This window comes from Perognathus longimembris, chromosome 6 (assembly GCF_023159225.1).
Source record: "Perognathus longimembris pacificus isolate PPM17 chromosome 6, ASM2315922v1, whole genome shotgun sequence".
Classification (NCBI taxonomy): domain Eukaryota; kingdom Metazoa; phylum Chordata; class Mammalia; order Rodentia; family Heteromyidae; genus Perognathus; species Perognathus longimembris.
Window position 1 is genome coordinate 39,495,792 of NC_063166.1, and position 18,014 is coordinate 39,513,805.

An 18,014-nucleotide genomic window follows, 5' to 3' on the forward strand; every position below is an offset into this window, starting at 1 on the left:
AATTAGTATTTAATGAAGCCAAAGTGTAAATGTAAAAGCATTCCTAGGTTGTTGTTGGTACACTGTTTTGGGGGGTGGGGTGGAGAGGGAAGAGAGAGAGATTGCTGGCTTTTTTACTCCTCTCATTAAGTTCTCTTATCTGGAATCTACTCCTCACTCTCCTGACCTGAAACTTGTCTTCTTTCCCTCCTCCTGCCCCTCCTCTCACTCTTTTCCTCTCAGCCTAGACAAAAAGATGTTCATGAGGGCTCATTTCAAACAGTAAGTAGTAGGGCATAGTGGCACTTTGCTATCCTCCTCAGTAACACCAGGAAGCACAGGTGGGAGAATCAGCCGTGGCTAGAAGTGTTCCTCAGTTGGTAGAATGCTTGCCTCCAGTAAATGAAGGCCAAATCCTCCTGCTCTACTCTCTTACCTATCTACATAAATTGAAGGACAAAGAACCAAGGGCAGAGGTTGGTCATCATCTCAGTTATGACTTTGTCTTGAGTTCCTAAGAAGTGGTGATTGCCATCACTTGAAGGTGGAACAATCTGGTTCCCATGAGATGCTCGAGACAGTTTCATTATGACAGGTAATTGTCCTATTTACACACTGGTCTGTGCTTCCAAGCTCCTAATGTTCCTTAGTGGCAGCTTTGTTATACTGTGACTGCAAAGTAAAGAGCATAAAGTAAGGACAGATAAACTTTTCAGGAAAACCAGCTGTTACTCTTACTATTTTGAACTATTCCTGATAACCTAAGATAATTTCTCTATTTCAAGGTCAACCAATTACCTGTCTTAATTCCATCTGCAGTCTTAATTTCCCTTTGTCTAACATTAGCGACTATATTCTATTTAACATAGGCAGAAAATGGCAAAAAAATACCTCAGCTATCTAATGTTGAATAAAAGAAAAGAATAACTAATTTTTTTTATATTACCACATGTGACAGTATAATATGTTCAGTGGCAGAATAAGAAAAGTGACATAGTAATTGAAATTTAGCTGGTTGTGTCCTGGGCAAATACTCTTTATTATATCACTGTTAACTATTCTGTTATTAAGTCATTTTTAGCATAGTTGAAGGTAACTCACAATTTAAGAAAGTAACTGACAAGTCATGATGAAATTATTCCTAGAATGAAATAATAAACTGTTAGGAGATACAGGAAGAATAGGAAAACCACTGACACCATTTTGTTAGCTTTACACAGGGATCCAGTGCATCTATTTGATAATTGCAAGAATAAAATTTTAATCTATTTTATTTTTTTACAAAGCACCTGCATTTAATGAAGTCTAAACTTCTGTATGTAGTACAGAAAATATACATTACAGAATGTAAGTTATACAGAAAAATACTAAGTACAGTGAAGACATTTTAATGGTTCTTTGAAAACAGTACAGAAATATAAAGACATATTCTATATAACATTGTTATTCAGAGTTGAAACAACTTAATAAGTTTTTAATTGCATTAAAAATGTTAGGCAGGATACACAGGCCACATTGTAACTCCAGCAGAAGTAACTCTTGATACCTGAGAAAAAGTCTTTTTAAAATTGGGGACACTTCAAAGAAACAGCTCAAAGTTTATCTGTCTGCAGGATTTGGGTCCAGGTATTTGGAGTAATGACTAAACTCCTATGTGAAGCAACCTAGGACCAGATTTTAACAAGCTGGAGTGAACTGGGCAACATCAACAAAAAGGAGCTCAAAACTTAAAAGTTTATTGGTACCTTCCCTAGCCCTGGAAATTGCCAATTTAGGTAGACCATTGATTCTGTATGTAGCTAAACGGTAGGGCATGAGATTAAAAGGTGGTAAAAATTCCATAGATTTATGCTGCCATATCCAAGGGCATGAACTTGTAAAGAGAGAATTGATAGGCATGTCTGGGAAAGGGAAGTTCTAAAATCATCTACTGTATTGTTCCTGTGTTTTGAGAAGGTATAGATTGTATCACCTTAAACTTAAAATAGTATATACCTTAAAGTAGTATCTACCCCTAACCATTGTTGAAAAATTAAATTCTCTTAGGTTTGAAATTATAAAAGCCACAAATAAAACAGCATTTTGAGTCTTTTACTCCAGTTTCTATAATGAGGAGAAGGGAAATATTTCTTCTTTTTTCATTTCTACTGTTAAAATAAATCTTTGCTAAATTTCAGAAAAGATATGGGCTATGTATAGTTCAGTGGTGGGGCACTTAATCATGATTAAGGTACTATGTTCAATTCCAAGCATAGGTCAACAACAAAAAGAAAAAGAAAAAAGGGAAAAAAGTGTCCATTTCCTTTTGAGGCCTGGAAAGACCACAAGCAGTCTTTAAAACTACTCCTGGAAGAGGTTTTAGTAAAGTAAAAATTACCAGTGGACAATAATTACATACTCAGGGTGAAATACATGGCTTTCCTGAAATGTGTGATGCTACATACTTTTCCGTGTGGTAGATCTTATGTATTGGTGCTTATGTGTGGCTGCCCAAGTTCTTCTCAGACGCAGCTTCAGACACACACAAGTCCTTCTGCACCCGTCCACTAGATGTTTCACAGGTCCCTTGTCTTAAAATGATCATTTTCCATCTTCCCTGGCTCCCACCAAAACAGAGCAAGATTATATGCAGTTCATTTTTTAGTGTGGGTGTGTTTTTTATGTCAAAGTGTTTTTATTTGTTTTTCTGATGTTTATTATAAAGTCATTAAGCTCTGCCATCCTGTACGCAACAAATGTTAGGTGTTATCCATGACTCCTTTATCAATTAACATAATTATATTGGTTAACCAATTAGATTTCTAGACCTTAGTTCTCTTGAGTTTCAATTACATTCACCCACTTCTGTCCACTTGTACTCCTCTGCCTTTTTATCCCCTTTCCATCTTTTCTTTCAATTACCACACACATTTTCTTATGTCCTGGGTACCCCTGCTTCCTCTTCAGTTTTTTGTAGAGGAAGTATGATTATGCTATTCCATCTTTCTAATTAGTCTGTCTCCCTGATTCTCTTTCTGGATTTCTCTTTCTGAACTCAGGGCCTGGGAACCTCCCCTGAGCCTTTTCTTTACTTCTTGAGTCACAGTTCCACTTCCCAGTTTTTAAAGAAATTATTGTTGTTGTTTAATGATTAATTGAAGAAAAAAGTCTCACAGACTTTTGGGCTGGCTTTGAGCCATTGATCCTCAGATCTTTTGAGTAGTAGTATAGTTGTGAGCCACTGGCACCAAGCTTGCTCTCCTGCCGGCCCTTCCTCCTTCCTTTTTCCCTCTTCCTTTCCCTCCTTCCCTCCTTCCCTCCTTCCCTCCCTCCCTCCCTCCCTCCCTCCCTCCCTTTGGACTGTTTGTTGTCTTGAGCTCTTGCTGGGCTTTTTTGCCTCACAGTTGGTACTCTTAGCACTTGTTCCATGCCTCCAATCCAACATTTTGTTAATTGGATAGCTTTTTATTTGTTTATTTGTTTTGTTTTTGTTGCCAATCCTATGGCATGGACTCAGGGCCTGAGCACTGTCCCTGGCTTCTTTTTGCTCAAGGGTAGCACTCTACCACTTGAGCCACAGTGCCACTTCTGGCTTTTATCTATATATGTGGTGGTGAGGAATCGAACCCAGGGCTTTCATGTACACGAGGCGAGCACTCTACCACTAGGCCAAATTCCCAGCCCCGAGATAGCTTTTTAGACATTTCTGCCCAGGCTAGCTTTGAGCTGAGATCCAACCTCTTGAGTAATTAGGTTACAGCATGAATCACTAGCTTTTGGCTAGAATGTTTTTAGCCAATAAATAAGCCCATGGTGAATTATTATATATTAGTAGTTTCTTTGATACGTATACATAGGGTAAATGAGGAAAATATATATTTTTGATATTTTAAAGAACAGTTGAAGGCACATTTTATCAAGTTTTATAATTTAACAATCTTTCCATCAGCACGGTTTACTGATGTTTCTTTGTATTACTTTGATATGTTTAATTGATCGCATTTTACTTTCATTATCCTTACTGATTCAATTTACTGATGGAATCAGGTATATACATCTTAAAAACTGCTGTTGCTGGGACTTGAACTCAGGGCTTGGACAATATCCCTGAGCTTTTGTGCTCAAAGCTACTACACTACCACTTGAACCATATCTCTACTTCTGGCTTTTTGCTGGTTAATTGAAGATAGAGTCTTGTGGACTTTTCTGCCTGGACTGATATGTAGGTAGGTGTTGGGGATTCAGCTTGGCTTTGAGGGGGAGAGGGCGGTCCTGAGTAGCTGCCTTCCCTCCCACCCAGGGGCAGTGTGGAAGGTAGCCACTCCCACTTTCTGGCTTCAACCAGAAGAGAAGCAAAGCAGACCCCGCCTCTCTGCTGGGCCACGTGTGTAATGGCGGAGATCCCAGAGACCCGGTCCTTGGGGGGCTGTGGTCTCCGCCAATATACGAAGTTCCATGACATCACCGTGATGGACAGTCCATTAGCTAATCGTTAATAGCCCCTCTCCGCGTGCTTCTGAGGGTATAACTGTTAGCCCCTCCCTTGAATAAACCAGAACATCCTTTGAGAGTTCTCCATGACACCCATGAGCCCGTGTCTTCCTTGGCGGGTATGGGGTGTCTCGCGACCATGCGCCAACCGAGGCTACTCCCCTCCCGCAGTTAATTCCCTACTGGCCAGGGGGATGTGAGAGAGTGGCAGAGGACCACACATGGAAGAGGCAGAGAAGCCCATGACCCCCACATGGATGGGGGGTAGAGCGAAGCCTGGTAGGTAGGATTCTCTGATCTCAACCTTCTAAGTAGCTAGGATTACAGGATTACCTGGGAGGTAGATACATTTTTTTTTAACATAAAACAAAAATGGAAGCAATTTAAAGATTTGTTTCAGAATACCATTTTAGAAATCATTTTGTAATATTAGCAACATCATTGTATATACATGTATGTACATGCTAATGTACAATGAAACAAAGATTCACATTAACATCTTTAGGCCAGCCACAGTCATGTTTACTTCTGAAGAGACTTGGACAAGTGTGAAAATATACAGACCATCCCTTTAGTGTGATCAGAACACATAGCTGCTGTTTTCCATCAGTTTTCTATTAAGGGCATTTTCATAAATTAATCTTAAATGCAATGCCAGAGCATTCTGTATTGAAATTCTCAGCTCAGTAAATTCATAAAATAGACTTTGATAAAAAGTCATTTATTGCATTTTTATTTTCCAAAAATTACTGTAGATTAGTCAACTGGCATAGTTTCATTAGACAAAATTCATGATGCCATTTTCCTGTATTCTAGACAATGTCTTAGTGAAACAGTTTGGTGTAGGTGTAATGAGGTGGTAGTTAACAGTAAGGAGTAGGGCTGGTTGCCACTGAACTTGGCAAATGTGTTAAAAAAAAAAAACCAACAAAACTAGCCAGTTGAGTCAATTCTGGATTAATCTTATATATTGTACATTGCCTTCGAGGATTACCCATGTCCTAATTTTTTATTTGAGATCATAAACTTTTAATATCTTAACATGGTATGCTAAGTACAAAAACTAACTTATAGGAATAAATAGGCATCCCAGAGTGTAGGGTAATGGGTTTAGAGCTGCTTTCAAGTCTGCCTTGTGTTTGAAGTTGTAGGGAGACCTTGGCCAAAGGACACAGCATTTCCATTCATTTGACTTGGCCTTGGTCTGTCTTCAAGGAGAACAGAAATATTTGTAGTTGGAATGAAGATATCTGATGAGGTTCAGTGTTAACAGGCTGATTTGGGAAGGAGCGATATATAATGATGGGAGTGCTGAGCTACAGGGAACCAGTCTGTGTCCTTGTTTGATTGATTCTATTTAGTGTAAACCTTGATGCTACAGTAGCTAAAGATAAGGGCACTTGTACTGGGAAAGCCACCTTAGTGAGTTTTTCATACTTTTTTTTTTTTTTTTTGGTCATATGAACTGAACCTGGTGCTTAAATACCATTTGAACCATACCTCCAGTCCTTAAGTTTTTGAGATAAATCTCATTGATTTTGCTACAGTGGCTTTGAACTTGTGATATCATTTTTTAAAAAACATTTAACATTTCTTAATTTTGCTTGATGTGGCACACAATACTTTTGGTATATTTCATAGGTATTCTGTATTCTGTTTTATAGACATTTTAATCTTTATGGAGAGTCCTGAAATTACTACTTATTTTAAGCTAATTATAAATAATTTAAATTTCTTAGTAAATGGAAGGATAATGCATAAGCAAAGAAGAGGATCTTGATTATTTATTTGTTTGTTAATTTGCTTCTTTGGAAGGCTGACTGATAACCATGTTTTAGAGGCTTAGATGCAAGTGGCCAGTTATTTGATAGACCACAGCTAGGAGCTATGGAACCAGTGGTCAAAAGGAGGTTCCAGAACAGACAGAAGGATAGCCTCAAAAGGTATAGAGGAAGCACACCGTCCTGTGGAATGGGTAAAGGCATGTGTAATGGGTAAAGGCAAAGCAAACACAAGGCAGAGTGCTATGTGACACAGTTAGATGCAGAACTTACAAGACCTTTCTGTGTTCATGGTCCTGAAAAGGCAGATACAGGGGCCAATGTATAAAAGGTAAGCAACTGGAATGGAAATTGAACAGAAAATTATTTGAAAATTTTGGGGTACCTAAACTTGACTTGGGATAGAAATGGGTTCCCTTGGCTGGGGATATGGCCTAGTGGCAAGAGTGCTTGCCTCGTGTACATGAGGCCCTGGGTTCGATTTCCCAGCACCACATATACAGAAAATAGCCAGAAGTGGCGAGGTGGCTCAAGTGTCAGGGTGCAAGTCTTAAGCAAAGAGAAGCCAGGGACAGTGCTCAGGCTCTGAGTCCAAGCCCCAGGACTGGCCAAAGAAAAAGCTGAAATCAGCCCCAGGGCTAGCAAATAAATAAAGAAAAGAAAAGAAATGGGTTCCCTTTTACAAGAAAGTAAGGTATCCATGTTCTTTTAGCTAGATTCATTGCAGGGTTCTCTTAAAGTGGTGGAGGCCATACTGTGAGCACTGTCTCATATGGAGAGGATGCACTGGGATGAACACCAGATACTCATGTTTAGAAATAGTTTTGACTGTTCTTGTTTCTCCTAGAATATACACTTTATCTACCAGAATGCTGCTTAGCCTTGAATTTGTATGTTTCTTCAGGAAGCTTTTTTTTTTTTTTAATGTCAACAGTCCTGTTCTGCCTTTTTAAGTCTTCTCTAGTTCTACAAAGTTAATGATGGTCTTATTCTGCTTTTGCTAATATGCATGCCTCTCATTGAACATGCATGTGTGCAAAGAGCTATCTAGTGCATGCTAAGTGACTGTTTTGGAGCTATTAAACATTGAGTTCATATGATTACAAGCTATTTTTCCCCTTTCACCTTTTTTTTTTAAATTTCAGATTTTACGAAATGTTGCAAGGATACTGGAATTCTTATGGTAGTCAAATGTCAAAAAGAAAACTCTGCATTGAAAGAATGTCTCACTACTTAGTAAGTAGTTAACCAAGTCTTTATGATTTTGTGTGTGTGTGTGTGTGTGTGTATGTATATATAGCAAGAATATGTTACTCATTCATTATATGTAATATGTTCTGTGCTTCCCTAATGAGGTTCTTCATGTTTTGTATACATCTGAAACTTTTAATATGTTAGGGATTAGTCAAAAAGAAATTTTTTTTTCAGGTACAGCATTGATTAAAACTGTGAAGTCAGGGGCTGGGGTTATGGCCTAGTGGCAAGAGTGCCTGCCTCGTATACATGAGGCCCTGGGTTCGATTCCCCAGCACCACATATACAGAAAACGGCCAGAAGTGGCGCTGTGGCTCAAGTGGCAGAGTGCTAGCCTTGAGCAAAAAGGAAGCAAGGGACAGTGCTCAGGCCCTGAGTCCAAGGCCCTGGACTGGCAAAAAAACCCAAAACTGTGAAGTCAGCAAAATATATGACTTAGTAAATCTCTTCGTGAAGAGATAGATTTGTAAAATATATACTAGTTTTATTTCTTGTAATTTAAAGAAAGTGAATTTTTTTCCCCTGCTTGTCAGTCATAGGGCTTGAACTCTGGGCCTGGGCCTGAGCTCTTTTGCTCTAGGCTAGTGCTCTACTACTTTAAACAACAGCTCCATGTTGAGTTTTCTGGTGGTTAATTGGAGATGAGAGTCTCATGGAGTTTCTTGCTTTCGCTGGCTTCAAACCATGACCCTCAGATCTTAGCCTCCTGAGTAGCTGGGATTATGGGTGTGAGCTACCAGCACCTGGCTTAGAATATCTTTTTATTGAGTGTGTTTGTGTGTGCACGCACACACATACACTGGGGCTGAAACTCAGAGCGTGTCTCTTAGCATTTTCACTCAAGATGGGCACTCTATCACTTGAGTTGCAGTTTCCCTTCTGCGTTTTCAGGGGCTAATTGGAGAAAAGTCTCATAGGCTTTCTTGCCTGGGATGGCTTTGAACCTCTGTTCTTAAATCTCAGCCTCCTGAGTAGCTATGTTTGATTATTGGCATGAGCAACTGTGCCTGGCTGAATTAGAATTTTTTTAAAGAACTTTTTCCAGTCTTGTAATTTGTTGTGTTATTATAGTCTTAACTCCTAGGAAAGTTGCAGCAAATAATTTGAAAGCTGTAAAATATATAATATATTCAAATTGATTTTTGAAGTTAATCAAATTTATTGTTAAAATATTTTAGTACTACATTTACTAATACTTCCTTTAGTTTCTCATCTTTAAGTAAATGTATATGAAATTGAATAAAAGTTTTTGCTTTATCTACTTAAATCTGATTATTCACATTATTGACCAGGTATCTTACAGAATATGTAGTATTATTAATTACTAGCCATGAGATGTTAACTTTGGCAAGACCCTCTTTCCTTTTGTATTATTTTCTAGCCTATGAACACATATGTCAATATGATATGCCTTTTTTTCAGGAAACTAAAAAAAAATGACTATCTGAGCCCTGTATTTCTTTCAAATACCAAATTATAGGTACATAAACTTATAGGTTAGAATGCTGGCATTGGAAGGGACGTTAGTGGTTATACAGACTCATCTGTTGGAACATAAGAAAACACATGGAGTGTCCATACAGTTTGGTCATTATCAACAGCAGGTTTTATTTAAGGACTAGGGCCTGTACCAGTTTACTATAAAAGAGTGAATTCATTCTCTGATGGACTGTTCTCTATTTTATAAGATGGCAAACATGTTTTAGAGAAGCAGAAATGAGCATAGTTTTAGAAAACCCAAAAAGTGATTTTGGCCAGTCTTGGGCCTGAGGCTTGAACTTTGGGCCTGGGTTCTGTCCCTGAGCTTCACTTGCTTAAGGCTGTCACTCTACCACTTGAGCCATAGTGCCACTTCTGGCCTTTTCTGAGTAGTTTTTTGTAGGTAAGCATCTCATAGACTTCCTGTCTGTGCTGGCTTCAAACTGTAATCCTCAGATTTCAGCCTCCTAAATAGCTAGGATTACAAGAGTGAACCACCAGTACCCAGCTAAATTACATTTTTTGTAGTGAAAGAGCATTACATATATTTCGTGGGCCTGTGGTCAGATATTCCATGAATATGGTTGTCTAAAATAGGGTCACATGAAAACTACCAAATCAAGCTGCTTTAGCTAGAGGTTTGAGTCACATAAAACCCAAAAGAGTGTGGAGAAGGTTTCAGAGAAAAGATGCCTGCTCCTACTGTCTAGTAGATAAATACACCATGAAATTCCCAGTTCTTGGGTGGGAGAATCTTAAGTTTGAGGTCAGCTTGGGTCACATAGTGAGTTTCAGGCTATCCTGGGCCCTACAGGAGGCCATTGTTTCATAGTAAAACTTACCTGATGTTATGAGTCCAACCTGTCCTGAGTCAAACTCTTCCAGGTGAAGTATATGAATTTGTGTAGAATTCCGGTGATTCTCTGAAGTTAAAAAATCTATAGGCTAAAGGTTGAGTTTAAGCTCTGCCACTGCTTCATTTATTTATTTTTTAAATTTATGTATACTTATTTTTGGAGACTGGGTTTTACTATGTAGGCCAAGATGACTTTGAACCTGAGCTCCTCTTGCCTTAGTATCATAAATACTGGCATTATAGGCTAATCCACCATGGCCTATCCTGACATTGCTGTATAATGCAAACTATATAAATTGAAGAATCAAGTCAAAATGGTATGTAAGCAGAGTACAATCCTTTTGTTGAATTCTAAGTTCTAAAACATTTGGTGAGAAACACCTACTATAGAAGATTCTACGCACTGCTCTCACCCAGGTCCCCAGACTGATGTTATATGAGCTTTGAACAAGCATTGGTGCTTGATTCTTGTCTTACCTGCATCCTGATGATAGCTCAGCCAAGTGAAGCAGGTAGCAGAGTGGCAAGTATTGGCTTTTACACATTCTGAAGGCCCTATGTATAACTAAAAGGGAGACTGAAAAAACACAGTCCATATTATTCTTGTCTCAAAAAACAGTATAGTTGGTCTGCATATGAGTGAAAACAAGCAAAAGAAACTCAAGAGTATCAACCAGCCCTATGTAAGTAATGTAGATTCTATCGAAGTAAAATGTAAATCCAGAGGGATCTAGAAGTGATTTAGGCTATACAGGAGTTTTTTTTTTTAACACACATTTCTTTCTACCATCTTTACCAGGAATATGTACTAAGTTTCTTTTTCTTTTTTTAAATTGTCAATATGATGTTCAGAAGGGTTACAGTTACATGCTTAAGGTAGTATATACTTATACATTTCATGTGATACATGTTACCCCTTCTTCATTTTACTTCCTTCTTCCCTCACCTCTGGCCCCTCACCCCACCCCCTTGCTTTCTTAATTATCTTTTCAAAAACAAAATAAAATAATGTAAAAAGAAATGTACATTGTCACTCTAGTCTACAGTGCTTATGTCCTCTATGATTAGTAACTGTAAAACAATTCCTTCCATATTGGGTAATATATATATATATTATATAATACATACATACATATACAATATATATACACACTATATATATATATACATACACACTACATACACACATCTCTTTCTTTTGCTACGTGTAATCTGTTCCTTCTTTTTCTCTAAATTTTCCCCTCCCTGCTGTCCTTGAGTTGCTTAGTTTGTTCTCCCTTTCTACTGTATTTTACCCCCTATTTTCCATTTATTCTGTGTCCTCCTTCCAGCTTCTTTCAGATGTGTACCTGTGTACATCTTGTGTGGGATACAGGGTGTAGGGTCCTTTAGTTTCTCCAAGATTGATTACGAAGAAGACTTTTGCTTCTTTGCACTGTTTCTTTAACATAGGATCTGATTCCTGACATTGTGTAAGTATTTATTCCAATTGGTGATTTGTATTTGATCATAGAGATCAGATATCTGCCAACTGAGCCAGGGCACTGAAGGACAGCATGACATAAAAGGAGTACTGCCCATGGACCAAGAGAATGTTGACATCAGCATATCCATTAATGCCATCTGTAATGAGGTATAATAGGTTTCTCATTGCTCAGACACCCCATGAGAGCATAATTATGGGCAACAGCCTAACAGGAAGTGATTGCTCATAGTGATTATTTGTCCTGTCCCCTTTGTACCATCACTTGAGAAAGTTCTCTCTGCACATGCCTGACTTTTGCAGATTGAAGAAATACAAGTGGGAAAAGGAATGGGGAACTGGTACTCATGATAGTGTGTTATCAGGCCACATTCAAAGCAAAACAGTTCTCTGGGAAAGATACGTAGCCCTTTTTCTTTAGAAAACTTGTAAATTAGTTTTCTGCCTTCTTGTAAAAGATGCAGACTAAGCAAAACTCTGGGCAGGTTTTATAATAAAGAATGGACAAGAACCATGGACATAGCCCTCTAGCTTTGAATGTTGAGAGCTGGGCCTCATTAGTACTTGAACATGAGGAATGGATGAGGACCTGGCAGCAGAAATGTTTTGGCTTTCTGAAAACTAGGGAGCTTGTGAAAGTCAGAGGTAAAGCATATCACAAGCAATGGTCAGAATGCCCATGAAGCTAGAGAAGAAAAACTTGGGATATGAACAAGAGAAGGGACACAGTACAACAGGAATGTACAACCACTCAGCAAACGTGGCAGCATTTTCTGTCGCTCACATAACTATACTACTCTGCAGTATAAGATGGTGACAGCCAACTACCTTCCTGGTCATTTTGATAGGCCTAAGGCTGTGAATGGAAAAAGCTGATACAGCACAGCTTTCACCGGTACATAAGCCCATTGGTCACTGGGGAAATGGAAATTAAGGAACTGCCACCATTATAAATGCCTCAGCTTTGCAAGAGGGCCCATGTTTCTTCAACCCTACTGCCCTTCATACCTAGTCTTTTGAGCTAGAACTACCTATTTTCCCCTCATACTATGGAGCAGGCTCGTAATCCTGCTGTAACTTTGTAGGATACCTGAGATAAACCACCGAGCCATTCTTCCCTCACACTGAAGCTCCACTTTTCCCTGTCACATTTCAGTGGTGTAGACCTCCACAAGCTGCTAAAATCTCTCACTGCTGGATCTTCTACAACCTATCTTAGAAAGTACATCAGAGTCTCTCTGAGGCAGGGCACACATCACTCTGAGATGACCAAGGGGCAGGTGGATCCACACATGGAACACATGACATCTGTACCTACAAGTCTTTTTCTTCCCTCCACTTTGCAAAACTGAAATAAAAAGTGCCGGGAAAACCAGTCACGAAATCAATTTAATTCAAGATGTGTTCTATTTTGTGATGGGCATTTTCATTGATAATTATTTCTATTACTGCAAAATATCCAGTAATAGCTGGGTAAACTATAGGACAAAAGGTATAGCCAGAGATTAGTGGCTCGTGCCTTTACTTCTAGCTAACAAGAGGCTGAAATTTGAGCACTTTGGTTCAAAGCAGCCTGGTAGAAAAGTCTGAGAGACTCTTAACCACCAATAACCATCAAAAACCCAGAAGTGGAGGTGTGGCTCAAATGGTAGAGTGAAGCTAAACAGGAGTTAGAGGTCCTGAGTTAAGCACCAAAAAGGAAGGGAGGAAAGAAGGAATGAAGGAAGGAAATGGGGGAGGAAAGAAAGAAGTAAAAAGAACAAAACAATTGAAAGACAATGGAGAAGGTAGATTGGGGGCAATTTTGCTTTCTCAAGAACAAAGCTACCATTTGTTTCTGTTGACATTACAGAGAAATTTAAACTTTGTGTCCAAATTCTTTTTTATATATTGATAAGGAGTTTTTGTCACTGATGTAGTTTTTAGAATAACATACTCTTAGTTCCACTTAGTATCCCTTCCTGCATCCTGGGAAGTTCTAGAGCAGAGGGGACAGGAGCACCTGGGTCGTCAGAAGAGCTTAGCTCTAGCCTTGTGAGCTTGGGTAGGTTCCTTATGAACAATTCTGTCTGGAGCGATAGGAGGTACTGTGCATGTAAACACGTTTACCTTGGTGCCTAAAGCAGAGTAGGCAGGCTCTTTTTTTTTTTTTTTTTTTTTTTTTGCCAGTCCTGGGGCTTGGACTCAGGGACTGAGCACTGTCCCTGGCTTCTTTTTGCTCAAGGCTAGCACTCTGCCACTTGGGCCACAGCGCCACTTCTGGCCATTTTCTGTATATGTGGTGCTGGGGAATTCCCAGGGCCTCATGTATACGAGGCAAGCACTCTTGCCACTAGGCCATATCCCCAGCCCCGGCAGGCTTTTTGAAATGCACTAATTAGATCTGTACTTTATCTTCAAATAAAATGTTCAGCTTTGTTTTACTTTACAATTGAAAATAATCACACCTCCTCTTCCCTTGATTGTAACATTTTGAGATGTTAATGATGTTTACTCCTTTACTTCTACCTCTTGCTTCTACATACTATGATCTGATTTCTGGATGGACAGAAACATTCCTAAGGGCTCTAATGGGCTCATAATCAGATTCATCAAAATCCTTCCTCTTCTACAAGGCTTTTTTTCAGCAATCCTGGGGCATCTTCTGACTTCCCTGGTGATGCCTTCCTGTTTCCCATATACTTCACCATAGTTCTTCATACTTTTTCTCTAGGCTGCTTAAATTTAGGCATTTCCCTGGCCTCTCTTCTTATTCTTAAAATTAAGAAAGTTTACTTGGCATTCATGGATTAAGTTATCTACTATAAGTCCTGTGTGTCTTTCTAGTCCCAAACCGAACTTGGCAGCTTTTTGTTTCTCTCAAGTCTTTGTGAATTATATAGTGGTCTAGAATCTACGGTCTTATCTCTTAATTATAATTGGTGATTTCCTAAATCTCAAATATTTCCTTTCATTTGTATTAACTCCTCCATTGGCCTAAACATTATTTCTTCTGTGGAGTACTTAATAGTTGACTGAGCATCCTAACCTTGCTGCCCCCTCTAGCTTACCTGCAATGTGACCAAACTGATCTTAAATTTGCTGTTGATCATGTTCTGTCAGGTTAGTATAGCATGAAATGGAACACTATATGCATTCCATATTGTGTGCATGACATGGCAACTTCAGACCCCTCCTGCTGTATGCACAGTCCTCTATATAGTGGTACTAATCCATGTAACAGTTCCTCATGAATCTGCTTTTCTTTTTATGTGAATTTCTGTTGGTGCAACTCAAGCCTTTTCTCCGTTTTCATGATGTACAAGGCCTTGTATATTCCTGTACTGTATTTGGTACACTTCCATTGTAGAATAGTATTTACTTGCCTGGCATATATACCATGGGCTCCTTAGGACAGATGTTTGTTTCTCACTGATCTATTATAGGATGGTATTGTTTGTATATGTAGATTGATTAGATACGTAGAATTTGTGTCTGTTAAAAAGTCTATAGTGCTTTATTATTTACACTAGTTTGGTAGTGAGTATCTATAAACTACTTCTGAAGATAAAATCTCATGGACTAGATGTCTGAATAGTATTTTAAAGCTTATGTTGATTGTTATTTCCTTCTTTAGCTTATGTTGACTTTCATTTCCTTCTTTAGCTATAATGATCCTGCCTTTTATGAAGAATGCAAAATGGAGTATCTGAAGGAAAGGGAAAAATACAGAAACACTGGCATTCCTACCAAGAAAAGGCTGCAGAAGCTTCCCACAAGCATGTAGGCCAAATGTTCAATGAATCAGCAACTCTCATATTTACAGAGATCATTTATAAGTCATGTGAAATAATGAATTTCAGAATTTGCTTTGTTCCAATTATGGAAATAATTTTATATGAAATAAAGACCTTTATTTCAGAGTTTTGGTTTATTAAATATGGCATAAGAGTAAGCACTGATGGTTTTTCTGGGATTCTGGATTTTTCCTACAATTATAGTTGTAATAGCTCTAATGATTTTCAGAGTTATGTACAGATACTACCATCTTCCAATGTATATAAGATATTCATGTATTAAAGGGAAAAGTAGAAATAAACAGCCTTCAAAGGTATTAATAATTAGGCAGTATAGCAAGATGCTTATGAGTCAGAATCTTTCCTAGTTCTGCCACTTATAAACTATACAAATGTGGAATAATGTCCTGAAGGTTTGTGTGGTACTGTAAGTATAACATAGAATATACAGGACAGAGCTTCAGACATGGTACAAATACTCTATGTATGGTATTTATTACTAATAGTAAAAGCTTAATTGGAAACCTAAGTTTGCAAAAAAGATTTTGCTTGCTTACTAACTTATTTTAATCTTTGGTGGTACTGGAGACTGAACTTGGGGCCAGCAACTACCACTTGAGTGACAACCCTATTAGCCCTAAATAAGTACTGCCACCTTTGATGGAAATTTTATGTCATTAAAAAAAGTTATCCTTAAGGTCTGGAAGTATGGTTCACATGGTACAGCACCTGCCTTGCAAGCATGAGGCCCTGAGTCCAATCCTCAATACTGCCAACAAGTTATTTATATAAACGTGAATTCGCATTTTGTAATGTAGTAGTAGACTCAGCAGGTGATATGGCAAATTTGTGTGCCAATGCAATAACTTGGTCCTAGTGTGAGCTTTTATATTGTTATCTTTTTCCAAACTCTTAAGCATGTATAACTAACTTTAAAGTATTATCAGCTATTATTTAATTTTGGCCCTGATTCTATAAAGAACTTGAAATTGGAACCTGAAGAAGCAATAGACGGTCAATTTCCATGCTTTTATGCTTGTATTGAGATGTTTTACTCTCCTTGGAATGAAATTGGAACCTAAGGAAGCAATAGATGGTAAGGTTCCATGCTTTTGGTGTATACTCAGATGTTTTGCTATCATTTGAAATATAAAAAACCATGTCTTCCAAGGGCACAGATCAAAAGGAGGATTACCAGCAGATAAAAGCAAGAATGGATTGCACAGCAACAGGGAGAGCCTGTTGCTCCATTGTCCCACCGATACTAACATTTCCTAAAATACGTTTTTTGTTTTGTTTTTATTTTTCTTTTCTTGGTGGTATTGGAGATTGAAATCAGTGTCTCACAGTGGCTTGGCTTGGTTGCTCTGTTGGCACTCTTACTTGAGTCATGCTTCCAGCCCTAATTTTGCTGGTTATTTTGGGAGGCGGCAAGCACTCTTGCCACAAGGCCATATTCTCAGCCCTTGCTGGTTATTTTGGAAATACAGAGTCTGGTAAATTTCTCTGCCTGTCTAGCTTTAACCCATTTTCCTTTAGGTTATCAGGAGGATACATAAGCCACTCTGGCCCCAAACAGTTCTCATTTTTAATTACTCAAATTAGGAAAAGGTAAGGAAGTTACTTTAAGAAGCTAGTGAAAACAAAATCTGTGACTATTTTAACTCTTAAGACAAAGTATCCAACTTCAGTTATGTACAAAATATACTTGTTTAGATGTCATGTAAGCCATAGGTACTAGAACAAATTATACTTACATCTTTTCTTCTAGCGGGTACCAAAGCACCCATTATATAGCTTTGGGGAATATTCATGCTTTACTATTTGTCTATTTGTCTACCCATCTGATATGACTGGCTTGTGACAACCTAGGTTTTTATTTGTTTTGTCTTTTAAAAGACTTAACCTTTTATAGAGTAAGTAGTTTTCTGTAGCTCATTACTTTGTCTCTTGATTCAATTTAGTCCTTTTTAAGTCTGTTTAGTCCTGTTAAAGTCTGAATTTTCCCCTATTTGGTTTTTTTTCCTAATGTTTCACATGTAGAAAAGGTACATGCCAGCCCTATATATGAATTCCATTGCACTTTGGAAGCAGCTCAATAAAGGAATCTCAGATATGTGTTACCTCAGGCTTATAAAGGATCAAGAGGAAGGTGACTTTAATTTCTGTTATGTGTTTGTTTGTATTGCTGAATTGGATTATCTTAAAAGTTATCTCAAGATTAAATAAATTTTCACGGGAAGCTCTGTGGAATAAGTTGCAGCTAATATGAGAGAGATCAACATTGCATTTCTAATTTTAAATCATTAGGATTAATTTTGAATCTTACTGCGAACAGAAATGATCATTTACAAAAATTCTGGCTTGGTAACAATTTTGAGTTAATCTTTTTAACTATGGAATCTTATCTCATTTAACATTTTAAAAACTCAATAAGGGCTGGGGATATGGCCTAGTGGCAAGAGTGCCTGCCTCATATACATGAGGCCCTGGGTTCGATTCCCCAGCACCACATATACAGAAAATGGCCAGAAGTGGCGCTGTGGCTCAAGTGGCAGAATACTAGCCTTGAGCAAAAAGAAGCCAGGGACAGTGCTCAGGCTCTGAGTCCAAGCCCCACGACTGGCAAAAAGAAAAAAAAAAAACACAAAAAACCAACTCAATAACATTCAGTTATGTTTGATAAGTATCATTACTGTTGAGAGGGAATTTGCTCCTAAACAGTAATAAGACAGATGTTTCTCATAGGAATCAAATTAAAAATTTAGTATACAAACGTTATACATAGGCCAGGATAATATTTTACATACATTTCTATTTCAAAGAAAAATAATTTTAATTAAGTGTTTCTTAGCACTGATTAAAACATCAGTCAGGCTATTCCGTAAATTTCCAATCTTGGTTGTTAAAAAGGCAAACCAACAACTAGCTTAGCT

At 38.1% G+C, this 18,014-nt stretch overlaps 1 protein-coding gene across 4 annotated transcripts in view; it reads left to right on the forward strand.

Moving 5' to 3' along the window:
• The window catches only part of Cmc1 (C-X9-C motif containing 1), a 68,655-nt gene extending 53,451 nt beyond the window's left edge, over positions 1 to 15,204 (forward strand). For 2 of the 4 annotated variants that reach the window (XM_048348588.1, XM_048348592.1), the window contains exons 3-4: positions 7,376 to 7,466; positions 14,948 to 15,204. In XM_048348588.1, coding sequence (XP_048204545.1) covers positions 7,376 to 7,466; positions 14,948 to 15,068 — 212 coding nt within the window. In that variant the 3' untranslated portion in view covers positions 15,069 to 15,204. Of the gene's footprint in view, positions 1 to 6,295; positions 6,419 to 6,449; positions 6,562 to 7,375; positions 7,467 to 14,947 lie in introns of those variants that run through there. The other 2 variants (XR_007211268.1, XM_048348589.1) reach the window with 2 other exon arrangements.
• Positions 15,205 to 18,014: the final 2,810 nt, after the last annotated feature.